The sequence below is a fragment of the Silurus meridionalis genome, chromosome 5, assembly GCF_014805685.1.
Source record: "Silurus meridionalis isolate SWU-2019-XX chromosome 5, ASM1480568v1, whole genome shotgun sequence".
Taxonomy (NCBI): domain Eukaryota; kingdom Metazoa; phylum Chordata; class Actinopteri; order Siluriformes; family Siluridae; genus Silurus; species Silurus meridionalis.
Window position 1 is genome coordinate 10,445,647 of NC_060888.1, and position 16,231 is coordinate 10,461,877.

Below are 16,231 nucleotides of genomic sequence, written 5' to 3' on the forward strand. Positions count from 1 at the left end.
CGCTACCTTACCCCTTGGCAGTGCAAATAATCCACCGTTTTGGTGATTGTGTAGAGCACGGCGCTCGCTTCTCGCTCCGAGAAGAACTTCTGCCTGAGAATCTTATCCAACAGCTCTCCTCCCTTCATTAGCTCAGTTACCAAATACACAAATCGTCCCTCATCATAAACCTGATTTGCAGACACACAAACATGCACAGAGTCATATTCAGAGAAAAAAATAACTATACTGCTGAGGTCTGGGGACAAGATGATGGGTTGAGACTTACGTCCTTTAATGTGATGATATTTGGATGCTGGCCGTACCGCATAAGAATTTCAATCTCCTCTGAAGGGTCCCGTTTACTTTTGTCAATAATCTGCAACAAAGCAGAAGTAAGAACAATATCAACGACCAAAAAGCTTTAAATAACTTCTGACAATGTCCCCAAACAATTATTTACTTTCATACAATTCCACCTATTTAATTAACAAGCAAACACATCTGAGAAACCCAAATTAATAATCAAGATAAAATGTAACTAAAAGTACTACAAATTATGGCACTTGCTTTAGCGTTTTAAACTGAAATATAAATGGTCAGACAGGATAACAGGGAAAAGTGTAATGTGCTTTCTACACACAAGAATGATATATTTATTTATTGTTTTACACAATGTGTAGTTCAATACAATACAATTTCCATTAGCTATTCAGTCAGCATAGGTTTTCTAGTTGGTGCCAATATCCAAAGTTTATCATATTTCTTTCACAGTTACGTTGTGTCTGAAATGTATACAAACAAAAGTTTCTTATTGGTAAACTAAATCCATTTCACTAAGGTAAAAAAAAGGTGTAATACAACTGCGGGTAAAGGAAGTTGTGATCTGTTGCATACGTTTTTAAACCTATTAAGTCTTATGATACTCTGTCGTGTTCAGGCAGAGTATCAAGCATTTTCTAGTATTTTACTGACCCCTGCTGGTTATGATAAACAACTCCTTAGCCTATTTCATGATCCTCTTTTGTGATTAGCATTTCTAACCTTTACTGCGAGCTCCATTGCTGTCACTCTGTGGATGCAGCGCTTGCATATAGAATATGAGCCCACGCCGATGTCCTCTTTCAGCTCGTATATGTCTGAGAACTGTGCTGTGCCGGTATGCATCTGAAAACACAAAGAGCAACTTCAGTACCCCACATTGCCCCTTAAAATAAATTGTGAATGGATTTGCATAGCAAGTGCATTTGCGCTTTACAATACTTTCATGATATGCAAATGCTTGACATAGTAATTTGCAGTCACTGGCTCTTTTGCAGATAATCAGCCTCTCTCCTTAACTATGGTATCATTCTTGAAAGACTCTATTACATTCAGAATAAATGATCAGGAATGAAGAATTGCTTGTTAGCTGTGATGAAGAACCAGGCTCGGGTTTGCACCTTGTCTAAAATATCAAATTCTGTTCGAAAACATTTCAAGGACCTGCTGGCTCAGGTGGAAACAGCAATAAACCTGACTGAATAGCTGACACTGAAAGGCAGAGCTGAAAGATAAATATTAACTGTGGGAGATATTGATCAGATGTTTTCACTTAATCGGTCAATCTTTATGCAAATGCTGTGTCTATGGGCAGTGCAGCCCATACCGAACAGGTTTTATTTATTACTTATTTTTCAGATTACAGTCTGAATAAAACAAAGTGCACTTTGTTGGGTCAAGCAGGCTTTTGGCAATATGTTTGATGTGAAAACAAAGTTGTTAGTAAAAAAAAAAGGTAGAGATTATGTGAGATGAAACACTGAATCGTTTGCTGTGGTTTCTTAAAACTGACATTAATGTACCAAAGTATTAAACACCAATCAGCCATAATATTAAAACCAACCTCTGAAGGTATGCTGTTGTATCTGGCACAAGACACAAACAGCAGGTGCTTTAAATTCTGTCAAATGGGAGGTGGGGACTCCGTTTTTTGCATTAGTCTAAGAGAGGCCACTGGCATTATAGAAAACACTTGCAGTGAAGAGGTGCACTTGGTCTGCACCAATGTTTAGGTAGGAGGTACATGTTAAAGTAACAACTGCATAAACGCCATGATCCCATTTGCCTAGAGAATTAGTTTGCATCTGCTGGTTTGCCTTCTTAACATAGTGCCTCCTGGTGCCATGTCTTCAGACCAGTCCACATTCTTCCATTGTGCAATATTCCAAATCTGATGCTCACATGCCTATTATAAATAAATTCGCAGTGGACAGGGTTCAGCATTGGAACTCTGACCAGTCTGTGGCATTGCAGCCTGATACACAGCAAGCTGTAATGCACAATGTGTACTGTCCCCTCACTATCAGCATCGCATGACATTTTTCAGCAATTTGTCTGGTAACATTAATGCTTATGTGGGTTTGGATCTAACAGGGTAGCCTTCACTGCACATTAACCACTACATACTGGAAACACTTCCCAAGACCTGCTGGTTTAGAGAACACCACATCAACTTAACTGACTATACACTTACTGTCTAATGTACCCTACCCCTCAACAGGTGGCAATTTAACAAGATAATCAATGTTATTCTTTCAGAGATTTTAATGTTATGGCTGGTCTTGGTGTATATGCTCAATTCTGATAACTGTCAAATATTTATAATAACTGTTATATAACAATTGTCATTTGTCATTCATAATGAGCCATTTTTATTCACTCATCTAGTTTAGTAACTTTTCTATTTATTCTGTAAATGATGGAGTCAAGTATAAAACCACTTTAATAGAACTGACTGAAATAATGCATATAAAAGTAATAAACACCCACCAGCATTTAAATTTAAAACCCATAAATAGTGGCTAATGTCATGTATTTATTAACACCTTTTTTCCCTTTTTTTCCCCCGCAATACTCTTCTCACCATATATAGCGTCTGTCAAAAATTTAGAAACACCTAGTCTTTTAGAGTTTTTTTTAAAACACGCATGTTCCTTTTGTTTATACGCAGCAACCTATACTTTGATCATACTTTCCATGCCTCTTATAAAACTTGACAAAGGTGATCTTAGCTGGTTGTACAGTTCTTTCCACCCCTGCGATCCAGTTAATCACAGAGCAGTTCAATAGGATTTCGTTTTGTTGGCTAGGCAGGCCAATCTATGATATTTAACACTCCGTCCAACTGTTTTCACTCTAAATAACACTTACAGAGCTTGGATGTATGCTTGGGGTGTATTGTCTTTTTGTATGGTAAATTTGGTTCCAATTATCTGCAGAATGTAGCCATGCTGTTCATTATTCCTTTCACCTAGAATAAGTATCCAACCTTCACAGATCCAACACAACTCAAAGCATTAAGCATACTTCTCCATGTTTGACTGTGGGTGTGAGGCATTCTGCTAATATCTTCTCTCCTGTTCTCATTCATATATAATTTCTTCTGGAAAGCCACTAGGGAAATTTCTTCCAGTCATTCCAATTCTTGTGCATTTTTGCCGTTTAAATAGTTTGTTGTATATAAAAAAAAAAAAATTATATAAAAAAAATAAAAAAATGCCTGTCTCAAAAACAACATACAGGTGCATCTCAATAAATTAGAATCTCGTTTAAAAGTTGGTTTATTTTAGTAATTCAATACAAAAAAGTGAAACTCATATTATATAGAGTCATCACACACAGACTGAAATATTCACCAGACTCTGGGATCCTGATTTCCAAATTAAATGCTAAATTTTCATCTGAAAAGATGACTTTGGCCCAATGAGCAACAGTCCAGTCCTTTTCGTCCTTTGCCCTCTGACGTTGTCTCTGGTTCAGCAGTGGCTTGACACAAGGAATGCATCAGTTGTAGCCCATGGATACGCATGTGCACTGACTCCAGCTGCAGTCCACTCTTTGTGAATCTCCCCCAAATTCTTGAATGGGCTTTGTTTCACCCTTTTCTTCCACATTTTTTCCTCTCAATTCAACTTTCTATTAACGTGATTGGATACAGCACTCTGTGAATGGCAGCTTCTTTAGCTTAACCTCCATGTGCAGGGTGTCAATGATCGTCTTCTGGACAACTGCCAAGTCAGCAGTCTTCCCCCCATGTGTAGTCTGAACCAAACTGAGACACCATTTAAAGGCTCAGGAAACCTTTGCAGGTGTTTAAAGATTAGTGAGTAGAGTGTGACACTATAAGACTCCAAAATTTGAACTTTTCCACAATATTCTAATTTTCTGAGATACTGTATTTAGGATTTCTTTCATTAGCTGTAAGCCTTATTCATCAAAATTAAAAGAAATAAACGGTTGAAATATAACAGTCTGTGTGTGATGAATCCAAATAATATGAAAGTTTCACTTTTTGTATTAAATTACTACAATAAATCAACTTTTTATTGATATTTTAATTTATAGAGATGCACCTGTAAGACTGGGTGCTTCCAAACATATTTGCAAAATATAGATATCACATTTGATGGGCCAGTCTACTTAAACATTCAATTGCAGCAGGAATACAAGCTGGTAAGTGCTTATGTGCTTCCATGTTTACCTGAACAATGGGGAGGATGTTAACTAGAGGGGAGCTCTTGCTCTCCTCCAGGGAGACTGGCGCTACAAAGCTGAAGCCTTTGAAAAGCTGGTGTGCATTTGCACTGGGAGGAATGCCTGGAGAGTCTGTGAAGGTGATGGAACATAAAACAGTTATATGCACAGAATGCAAAGTATATGAAAACCCTGTAGAAAATGATTGCAGCCAGTAGAGGAATTGCTGGCCTAGAAGATGGTGATTGTAAGGGTCAAGTAATTGCACAATTAATTTTTTTTGTAATAAAGCTGTTGGCATTAAACTAAAGTCAGTTTTAAGTTACGGGTATTGACATTTGAAGAACATGTTAATTAAACTGTTCTCTTGCCAGACACCCATTGTTCCCAGGAAAACCCCAGATCAAACACAAACATATTCAGGATTTGTTTTCAAGTCATTATAATATATCCCCTCTATGCATCATATCTGTGCAATGGCTTAAAAACACATTAGATTTAAATCCCCTAGTATAAATAGAGTTCAACAGTTTGGCTTTGACCCATGATAGTAATAGGCAGAGAAAAGAACCACCAATCACAAGACTTTATCCCTACAATGAAAGTGTTTATGGATACAATGATAACGATGAAAAACTTAAATGAAAATGTAACAAACACTACTAAAGAGTATAAGAATAATAACTAGAAACAATATGAAACCATGGAATAAAAATCTACCTTCACTTCACATTGAGAAGACCTTGTAGGTTATTTTTAAGGTTACTATTGAATTTCTTTTGGATCATTGATCAAAGTACCCAATATCCACTGACTACCTGATAACTTGGATGCATTATTCAGTTTCATTTGCTGGGTCTGTGAGGCAAGCCATTCAAATGTGTTGTATCAACTCCAAAGCATGCAGTTAAGGTTGACTCTTCTAGCAAATCAGAAAATCGACATTTCAGGATCAACTTCCAGCATCTTCAATGTGAACCGCAACCAGGATACCAACGTGATAAGACAACATTTGTTCATTAGAGCTTTTTTCAAATAAAATATGGTATTTTCTGGTAATTTCTGTACAAAAAAAGAAATCAACCCAGCAGGGAGAGTTCATAGGTACAACATTAGACTTTATGGATAATAAGAGTTCTTACCCTTTGGGGTTTTTGCTGTGAACTCGGGGTCAAAGCAGAATGTGTCGTCTGGTTTTCCCGCTGCTGGTTTAAAAGGAGGTTGAAGTTCGCACCGATATAGTTTCTGTACAGAGAGGCGTAAAACAGACAAGACAAAACCCCTGCTGGTTTTTATTTTCTCCCTATTAAAGACCTTTTAAAAGGTATGGCAAACATTCAGGCCAACCTGATGTGAGGACAGTGTTTCATTTTAGCCAGTGTCCCTGAAAGTTCAACTGTGTTGCTAATCTCGCTTTCACACCTGCACAGCCTGAACTACATGAAACTACAAGTCAGAGCTCAGTATTGCTCAAGTGGCTGCATTAGTGAAGACAAATGAAGACTGATTAACAGTTGCCTCTCTCCATGAGCACCCTTCCCTCCACTTCACGCTCAATCAAGTACCACTGTTTTCTAAACGGGTCTTACTGTGGCCATTACTGCATCACAGCAAGACCTGGCTTGCTGCCTGGCTGTCTGAAACATCCCCTGTTACAGTGGCCAAAATATGTGTTTTTCCTCTCAGTAGGTGTTAGGAACTAGAGAGAAATGGTGCTAATGAAGCCCATACAACATAAACAAGCAAAACTTGGAACAAACTGTTTCATTATTGACTTGTTGAAACAAGACTCACCTAAAATAAAAACAAAAAATAAAGTGCTGCCATAATACACCTGCCTCCCCAAATCCTCTTTGCCCCAAAGTGTAATTAATGTGGTGCTTGTCTCCCTTTACTGAACATAAGACACAGTAAGAATTTTTGTCTGGCAAAACATTTCTAAAAGATTATACAGGGTACATTGAGTGCAAACCTTGTCAGGCAGGCTACAGCAAAATAATAATAGTACTTTTTAATAATAATAATTTTGTTGTGGATCAATCTCAAGTAGCATTCTTTCATGACTATACCAGTAGGTCTTTGAGTATAGCTAAATCATAGTACATTTACTTAAGGTTTTTTAAATAAAGTATATGTGCATTTATAGTATAAATATTGTAATGTGTTTAAACCCTAAAATCTGCAGGGGACAAAATTCCGACAGTGGACAGATGTGCATCCCTGGCCTAACTTTATCAAGAATTTTCAGTTAATTGCACTAGCAAGCTAATGAAAGCCCAACTGCATTTGGATAAATTAGCTAGTCAGCTAATATTATATACATTATATACAGTTGATAATACATTTCATGTCACCACAGTTCATAATTGTGTTGCCATTTGTAGGGGGAGGAAAAAAAAAGGAATTGTGACTGTGACTATATTCCCAGTTTGGACACCTGACCATCACACAAATGCTATTTTAACAACCCATTTTAGATTTAGTCCCCTTTATTGCAACAGCTTTGGGAAAACCCAACATACGTCTGATAGTCATGTGTACACAAACTTTGACCATATAGTCTATATACACTGTTTGGAGAAATGTACTTTATGCCAGCACTATTAGCAGCATTAGTAAGAAGCAGTATTCCAACAATACTCAGGTAACAGTTCTTAGCACTAACCTGGCAATAGATACAATTATTAATCATTGAGAATAGAGAATCTTACATATAAAGAGTGTAGAAATAATTTTGAAACTAAAAGTTAAGAATTAAAGCACTTTATTGGAGAATTGGCAATACTAGATAAATAGAAAAGAAAAAAGAAAGAAAGAAAAAAGAAAAGAAGACGAAGAAAATGTACTTATCAGCAAAAATTAGGCAGTTAAACTCTGATTAGACATAAAGCTAAAAAACAGTGTTTTCAAAAAAGGGAAACAGAAAATAAAGTTCTTTGTAGGGCAAAGAGTTAAGAAGATGCTGACAAGGCTACTTTTGAGAGGATAAAAAGTGGGGAAAATTTCACTTGGGGCGCACTCTCTTGCAACTGCTGGGGTGTGCTATTGCTGTTGAGAGGTGCCTTCTGAGAGCTCTGTGGAACACGCTGACTGATTGCATTTAAAACAAGCTTGCTCCTTCCCATCCACATCTGAGAGTTTCTTCATTTTAAAAAAAGTTAAATAGTTAATATTAAGTATTTGTTAAGATAATGTGTAATGAGATTGGTTAAGTAAACTAATTAGCTTTTATTTTACTATTTAGAAGTTCCATTTAAAAGTGTTGGCATAAAGCTAAACTAAACTAAGTTAACTAAACAAATCTAAAAATTATTAGTTAATCCTAAATATTTGTGAGAACAATTTGCAATATGAATTTATTAATTAAATATTTCAAATAAAATATTCCTACAGCAGCAGTAATTTTAATCACATCTGTTTGTTTTTTACTCTTTCTAATACAAAAAATACACAGCAGAATAATGAAGACTTTATAACAATAAATCTGATAATATCATTGTAATATTGAATGCAAATATAGCTACCACAAAATGGCAGGACAATTAAAAAGTAAAACAAACAATTAACTGTAAAATATCTTTCAACCATCCTGTTTAGCAGAAAAGTGATTTTCTTCAGACATTCTGAATGATTTTGCAATAGCTGAATTTGATCAATCAGTGCTTCTCTCCATCTAATTCTACCTATAAAGTAGTACTCATAATAACCACTTTATATAAAGAACAGGACATTGTCCTGTTCCACTGAATTAGGCTGCATAAAAATTGGAACAATTGCTAAAAGACACTCACGTTCCAGTCTATGGTGGAGAAAAAGGCATGTCGTTTGATCTCCTCTACACCATCTGGACCGGCTCCTTCAAAAGACCAAAAAAAAAGAGCTAATTTAAGAAATCCAAATTATTCCAATTGTGTATTTTGTTAGATGTGTTATGATCTATTATGCTAAAAGCAAGAGATTTCACATACCTAAGCGATTTGCTGGGTTTCTTTTAAAGAGCATTCTTAAAAGACTCTGTGCTTCCAAACTTAAAAACTGTGGCATTCCCAATTTAGCTCTGTTATAAATTAAACAAATAAGAAGGCAGTGATATTCAAAAATCTAAATCATTATCAATTTACAACAACTCATTTTCAATGACCATTGCCATTTGCACATTCAAATATTAAATTTTTACTGAATCAGAAATCTGATGTATATCATGTGTATTTAAAATGTAAAATGTAGCCCCACTTACTTAAGAATCATGTTCATGGTTTCATTCCGATCTTTTCCTTGAAATGGTAATGTCCCTGTCAGCATTTCAAACTAGCAGCAAGAAAAAAGTTTAAAAATGATTTGTTTAAAAGCAAACACACAATACAATATCATTAACACTGAAATAAAAGTAAAAGGTGATCTAGATAAAGAAAACTGCTGAATCAAACGGTTGGTTCTATTCAGTACAGTGTGACAGAATGTGACCTCCATTTCACTGAAAGGCATCAGTAAGATTATGTTAAATGTGAAAAGGGTTCTATAAAAGAAACATGCAGTCATGAAGGAAGTTAACAGAGACTAATATTAATTGTGACATTTAATCTAAGCACTACAGCTAACCAATTTAAAATTAAAGTGGGTGTAATTCAGTACAATGTTTATGCTTAAATGTAGACCTACCATTAGAACACCAAGAGACCACCAGTCAGCACTCTGTGTGTGTCCTCTCCTGTTGACCACCTCAGGGGCCATATATTCCACAGTGCCACAAAAAGAGTATGCTTTCCTATCCTGGTCTACTGATTCTTTACTGAGCCCGAAGTCTGAAACAGAAGTAAACAGTGAATCAGTCCTAGAAACAGAGTGCACATTTAACGTTGTATTTAAATTCATGCATGCAAATGCTTAAGAGTTAAATACAGTAGTATAAAAGCAGATTGTACCTGTTAGCTTGATATGTCCAGCTTCATCAAGCAAAATGCTGAAAATTAAAACCAGATTCTCCAATACAGGTACACAAACACATGGATACATTAAGAAACACAAAACAAGCAAAAAAAATAAGTTGGAATCCAAAACAGTCATACATAGGGTTGCCACCAGTTTCTTATAATTGGGGGATATAATGCTACATACCCAATTGAGCCAATAAGAGACGAGATTATTACATAAAATAAGCCTTCATAATGGCAAGAACAACAGAAAAATTAGAAAGTTGCGAGAATGCATGTCTAGGTCATTGTTGCTCTATTTAAAGAAACAGCCAGTCTTCTAAAACCTACTTCTAACACAAGTTTTTGTGATAAATGCCAGAGGTTTTAACTGTGATGTGAGATGGCGAGTCATGTCAAAGTTACAAATTCAAACTTGTTTGAATGCAGCACATAATAAACATGCACAAGCTGCTAATAAGCAGTAATTTTTATTGATTTAGTTTGATATAGACTAAAATTAACACTGTTTTATGATGTGGAAAATATCATTACTTCTTTATTTATATTTAATTTATAAATGATAGCAGCTCTCATTGTGTAAACCTGTCAATTTACAACTTAAAAACTGCAAATAAATAACCTTTCGATCTATCATACACATTTTTTAAACTTAAAACTAAATAAATAAACAAAAAAAAAAACAGCCTATTCCTTTTCTGGTCATTAAGAAATACATTGTCAATTCTTAATTTTTCTATGATTAAACTTTTTATTGAAATACTATAATTATTATAAATATGCAGAAGCTGGAGAAAGAGATTTTAAACAGTCATGCCAGCAGCCTCAATGACGGTGCCTTTTCAATCAATTACAAACCTAAAATTCTGTTAGAATATACTTTAAACAAAGGGGAAACTATTGAAGATGGCTGCTGAAGGTGGCAACCCCAATGACACCAAACTCTCTGACTGTAACACATGTATATGACCATTATACATGGAGACAGAAAATGAGCACAAGTTAGTTAGAAGATAAATAAGCATTCTTAAGATAATCACATTTGCATGTAAGAATCCTTTCTGGTCTTCATTTAGAAAGCAAATGAACATTTTATGTTTTTCATTCAATTTAAAAAAGTGTTTTCACTATCATGGCTCATTTTTTTTTTAATTCTGAATTTCAATCAGCCTGAGACCATTGGTGCTGCTATTACCCACTTATCAGGGTATTCAAAAATAAATTGCTTGCTTGCATGTGGTGGAAATATCAGTGCCTAACATACAGAACAAGAAAAAGAATTGAGAAAGAGAAAGCCTCAGCATACTTAATGTGTTGGATGAACATAAACAAATTAAAAGTTAGAACAGGAGAAGAAAGGCTGCTTATTTTGTGTGTGTGTGTGTGTGTGTGTGTGTGTGTGTGTGTGTGTATATATATATATATACACACACACACACACACACACACACACACACACACACACACACACACACATACATACATACACACACACATACACACAGTAATTCCCGGACTATTAAGCGCACGCAAATATAAGCCGCACCCACTGAATTTTACAAAAATTTTATTTTGAACATAAATAAGCCGCAGGTGTCTACATTGAAACTAATGAACTTTACACAGGCTTTAACAGAAGACAGTGTCTTTTACACTGCTTGTATCTAAACCAGGGGTCGACAACCTTCACCACACAAATAGCCATTTGGACCTGTTTCCCACAGAAAAGAAAACACTGGGAGCCACAAAACCCTTTTGACATTTAAATTGAAATAACACTACATGTAATTTAAAGGGTTTTTTTTGCCTTTATGCTATGTATAATCAAACCATAATGTGTTGCATTTATGAAATCAATGAACTGCAGAGAGAATGAAATTACATTTCTGCATGCAACAAAAAAATTTTGAACTCCTTAAAAAAAGACATTGGGTTGAAGGTTACTTTCAAGTAAAAGTTCAAGTAAAACTCAATGTCTATTTGAGTCCTTCTTGTATTTATGAAAAGAACGCCGAACATAAATTATCCACCGGCAGCAAACCAAAAATGCTGTCCTCTTCTGTGTGCCGTCAACCAAAGTTTAAGAAGTCGCGTGCCGGTGGGTGTCGCACATTAGCGGTTGTAACGCATATGAAGGGCGACAAAAAACTTTAACACGTTTTATTTAGATTTTACAAGATCACCAAAATCTTTAAATTTAGAATTAAATTTTAAAAACTAACGAACTAAAATAAAATACATTTTAATTAAATACTCATTATTTATTTTCCAAAGCCACAGGGAGCCGCAGAAGAGGGATGAAAGAGCCGCATGCGGCTCCGGAGCCGCGGTTTGCCGACCCCTGATCTAAACAGTAGTATACCAATAAAGTCATTGGTCACGGTCACTGTCTTCCTCCTTCCTTTCACAACAATTTCTCTCAAGAGTTTATTTTTTGGCAGTGTCGTGCGTTTAAAAATCACCATCGGTGGAAGCTTTTCTCCTGATGCCGTACAGCTCAGAACACAGGTGAAGTGCGTTTTTTCAAGCCCAGTTGTTTTCAGCGTGACGAATGATTCGCATTTCCTGTTGACAGTCCGAGTGAGCGGTAGGTCAAACGTCAGAGGAACCTCATTCATATTTATGATGTGGTCTGGCCCGATTCAGTGGGAGCGCATCTGATTTAATATAAAGAATTTCATCGGTTCAGTTTAACCTGTTCGGCAATTTCATTGGTGTAAATGTTATGGGGCTCAGTTTTTTTAAAGTATTTTCAATGGGGAAAATTGATTTGATGTGCGAGCAAATTGAGATACGAGCTAGTCCACAGAACGAATTAAACTCGTAGGTCAAGGTACCACTCTGTGTGCGTGTGTGCGTGCGCGCATGTGTGTGATACTTGGAATTCATTGGCTTAAGCACACCTAGCATACCCAAGCATCTATCTGAAATTATGGCATTTTTTTTGCAAAAGTCAGCTAAACACATGAACTGTGCTGAGGCCTTAAAATACAGAAACAAAAAAAAAAAACAAATAGAAGGAAATACTTTACTTTTCAGGCTTCAGGTCTCTGTAAACAATGCCTAGGTTGTGAAGGTGATCCAATGCAAGGGCCAGCTCTGCAAGGTAGAATTTCACATCCTCCTCTGTAAACATAACCTAGTAAGAACTGGACAGATTTACTCTCTGATCTTTGTACAAACACAATGAAAACACAAACAAAAGTCAACAATAGAATTTACAGTCACACAAAAACAAACAAGTTACTGTTACATAATACACAGTGGACACAACCAAATCTTTATACAGAGATATTTTTATAGACAGACAAGAGAAATACAATGTTATGGGAATATAACTATTGAGTAAATCAGGGCCATTTTATTTTAGTTGCAATTATGAAAAACTGCCTTTCAACAATAAAGCCAACAACAAATAACAATTACTTTAATTTATTTTATATATATATATATATATATATATATATATATATATATATATATATATATATATATATATATATATATATATATATATATATATACACACAGTTGTGTTCAAAATTATTCAACCCCCACTGAAATTGATTGTTTTGGTCGGTTTGACGTTGATTATGATCATTCAGTCATCCTGCTTACAATTAAATCAAAGAGGCACGTGTAGGTCAGACAAATATAACATAACATTTATAATGAAATAACCACAAATGTCTTTTCTGAGCTCACATCATTATCAGTTTTATTCAACCCCCAAGTGACATTCAATCTTAGTACTTAGTACAACATCCTTTTACAGTTATAACAGCTTTTAAACGTGAAGCATAGCTTGACACAAGTGTCTTGCAGCGATCTACGGGTATCTTCGCCCATTCATCATGGGCAAAAGCCTCCAGTTCAGTCACATTCTTAGGCTTGCGCACTGCAACTGCTTTCTTTAAGTCCCACCAGAGGTTCTCAATCGGATTTAAGTCTGGTGACTGCGATGGCCACTTCAAAATGTTCCAGCCTTTAATCTGCAACCATGCTCTAGTGGACTTGGAGGTATGCTTGGGATCATTGTCCTGTTGAAAGGTCCAACGTCTTCCAAGCCTCAGGTTTGTGACGGACTGCATCACATTGTCATCCAATATCTCCTGGTACTGAAGAGAATTCATGGTACCTTGCACACGCTGAAGCTTCCCAGTACCTGCAGAAGCAAAACAGCCCCAAAGCATGATTGACCCCCCGCCATGCTTCACAGTAGGCAAGGTGTTCTTTTCTTCATAGGCCTTGTTCTTCCTCCTCCAAACATAGCGTTGATCCATGGGCCCAAACAGTTCTAATTTTGTTTCATCAGTCCACAGAACACTATCCCAAAACTTCTGTGGTTTGTCCACATGACTTTTGGCATACTGCAGTCGACTCTTCTTATTCTTTGGGGACAGCAAGGGGGTGCGCCTGGGAGTTCTGGCATGGAGGCCTTCATTACGCAGGGTGCGCCGTATTGTCTGAGCAGAAACTTCAGTACCCACATCTGACAAATCTTTTCTCAGTTCCTCAGCAGTCACACGGGGACTTTTCTCCACTCTACGCTTCAGGTAGCGCACAGCAGTCGAAGTCAGCATCTTCTTTCTGCCACGACCAGGTAGCGTTTCAACAGTGCCCTTTGCCTTGAATTTGCGAATGATGCTTCCTATGGTGTCTCTTGGTATGTTTAACATCTTTGCAATCTTTTTATAGCCATTGCCCTTCCTGTGAAGTGTAATCACCTGTTCTCTTGTCTTCCTGGACCATTCTCTTGACCTCACAATGTTTGTAACCACACCAGTAAATGTCTAGAAGGAGCTGAGTATCACAGTCATTTTAAAGCTGCCTAATTGGTGCTTATTAGGCTTTATTGCTGCTCCCTGATATCCACAGGTGTTTTCAATACCTGATTGAAAACACTTCATTAAACCTCTGTTCTTCAGAGTGGTAGTCTTTAAGGGGTTGAATAATTATGTCAATGAAGAATTCACAAAAGAAACATTTACTACTGTATTACAAAACTAATTGATGTCATTTTAGTTGCATATGGTTCTTTAAGAAGTCCTTGTAGGATTTCATTCTGAATACAATTACAAATGTACACTAAATTCCTAAAACCATTTACAGCATTGGGGTTGAATAATTTTGAACACAACTGTGTATATATATATATATATATATATATATATATATATATATATATATATATATATATACACACACACACACATATACACACACTTTTTTTTTTTTTTTTTTACATTTAATACAAGTCAAACTCAACACCAATGATGTTGACAGAAATGCTTCTATTGCCTAGTCTAGTCCTTCTTGTTACTAATTTGTTATATTGTTAAATTTACTGCAATCAGGAAAGAAGCAATTGAAGAAAAGCTATTTTAGACATTTTACCCTGACTTCTTATATCTAATAAATATAATATAATAGAAGACCAAATTGTAAAAACAGTTTATTTGAAAAAAATGTATTTCAATGAAAAACTGAAATCTCTCAATTAGATAAGTGTTCAGACCCTTGGCAGATTTGCTACAAATTTAACTTGGGTACATTCTGTTTGCGTTGATTTTCTTTTAAAATATAGATTTATTAGACATTATTTAAAAAGACACACATCTGTAGGTGCATAGTCCAATAATTCACAATATAGGTCAGAACGAAAACCACACTATGAGATGCGACAACCTCTGTAGACATAAATCTGGACAACAGCATTTACATTTACATTTGCGGCATTTAGCAGATGCCCTTATCCATAGCGACATACAAAAGTGCTTTGAGTCTCTTGTAATGAATAAATCAACACTGGTACGCAAGATTACAAACTTAATATAAATATAACCCTTGAATTCTACAAGCTTGGAAGTGCTAATTTAAGTATTTCAGGAAGGTAGGTCTTCAGTCGTCGCTTGAAGCATAAAACAAATTCTAAAGATTTTAATGTTCAAAATCAAATAAAATCAAATTTTATGCTAAACCCAGCAGCATAAAGAGTACAATTTGAAATAGAAGAGTTATGGGACCATGGGTCTTCATATAGCTGGCTGTCTAACTAAACTCAGTATCCATTTCAGAAAGGCCTTGGTTAAGAAACTGACCTGAAAATTAGAGTTCATAGATGCTCCCCTTCCAATGAAGTCAAGAGTGAAAGGTTCCTTTGTGCAAAGCTTGTTATTAAATAGCTCTGCTGCTAAATTCTAGGGTTTCTATCCTGAAGAACAGAATAAAGTGTCTGAGTACTTATCTAAATGTTATCTAACTAATTAAAATTACTTTAATTATATTATTATTTTAAATGTCAAATCACTTGTCATTTGTCCATTATTACCATGTGTAAATGATTGTCTATAGGTTATTGTAAGTATATTAAAAGCTCATTAGATTTCAATCTTAAACAAGTTTTAATTATTTTTTTCAATTGATTAAGCCACAATCCATAAACATGTCTGTGAAACACAGAAGAATACTAGATGCTGTTGCTATCCATGGTGCTGAGTAGAAACTGCTCAGCAGTACAGTGATAGGATACCTGTATACGCAAAAATATTATTCATAATTTTTTTTTTTTTTTTAAAGCAGTCTACTAAAATAAAATCTGTAAATATGTACATAAGCACATTAATTTTCTGCCAAATGTGTTCTTATGGCCTATGCTCTATTGATTTTTTTTTTTTTTTAATAATCTGTGTTGAGTAATTCAAAAGATGCTATTATTTTGATACAGCGCAGATAAAAATAAATAAATAAATAAAATAACATTTATCTATTTGACTCACACTAAAATGTTTAGTGAAACAAACCCC

General features: G+C 35.5%; 1 protein-coding gene across 1 annotated transcript in view; it reads right to left on the reverse strand.

Moving 5' to 3' along the window:
• Positions 1 to 16,231, reverse strand: part of rps6kal (ribosomal protein S6 kinase a, like) — a 46,522-nt gene that overhangs the window by 11,244 nt on the left and 19,047 nt on the right. The window contains exons 7-17 of the mRNA XM_046849334.1: positions 12,458 to 12,564; positions 9,417 to 9,454; positions 9,154 to 9,296; positions 8,732 to 8,802; positions 8,463 to 8,551; positions 8,286 to 8,350; positions 5,637 to 5,739; positions 4,502 to 4,626; positions 1,024 to 1,146; positions 269 to 358; positions 12 to 170 (exon numbers count right to left, since the gene is read on the reverse strand). Of these exons, the coding sequence (XP_046705290.1) occupies positions 12 to 170; positions 269 to 358; positions 1,024 to 1,146; positions 4,502 to 4,626; positions 5,637 to 5,739; positions 8,286 to 8,350; positions 8,463 to 8,551; positions 8,732 to 8,802; positions 9,154 to 9,296; positions 9,417 to 9,454; positions 12,458 to 12,564 (1,113 nt within the window). The remainder of the gene's footprint in view (positions 1 to 11; positions 171 to 268; positions 359 to 1,023; positions 1,147 to 4,501; positions 4,627 to 5,636; positions 5,740 to 8,285; positions 8,351 to 8,462; positions 8,552 to 8,731; positions 8,803 to 9,153; positions 9,297 to 9,416; positions 9,455 to 12,457; positions 12,565 to 16,231) is intronic.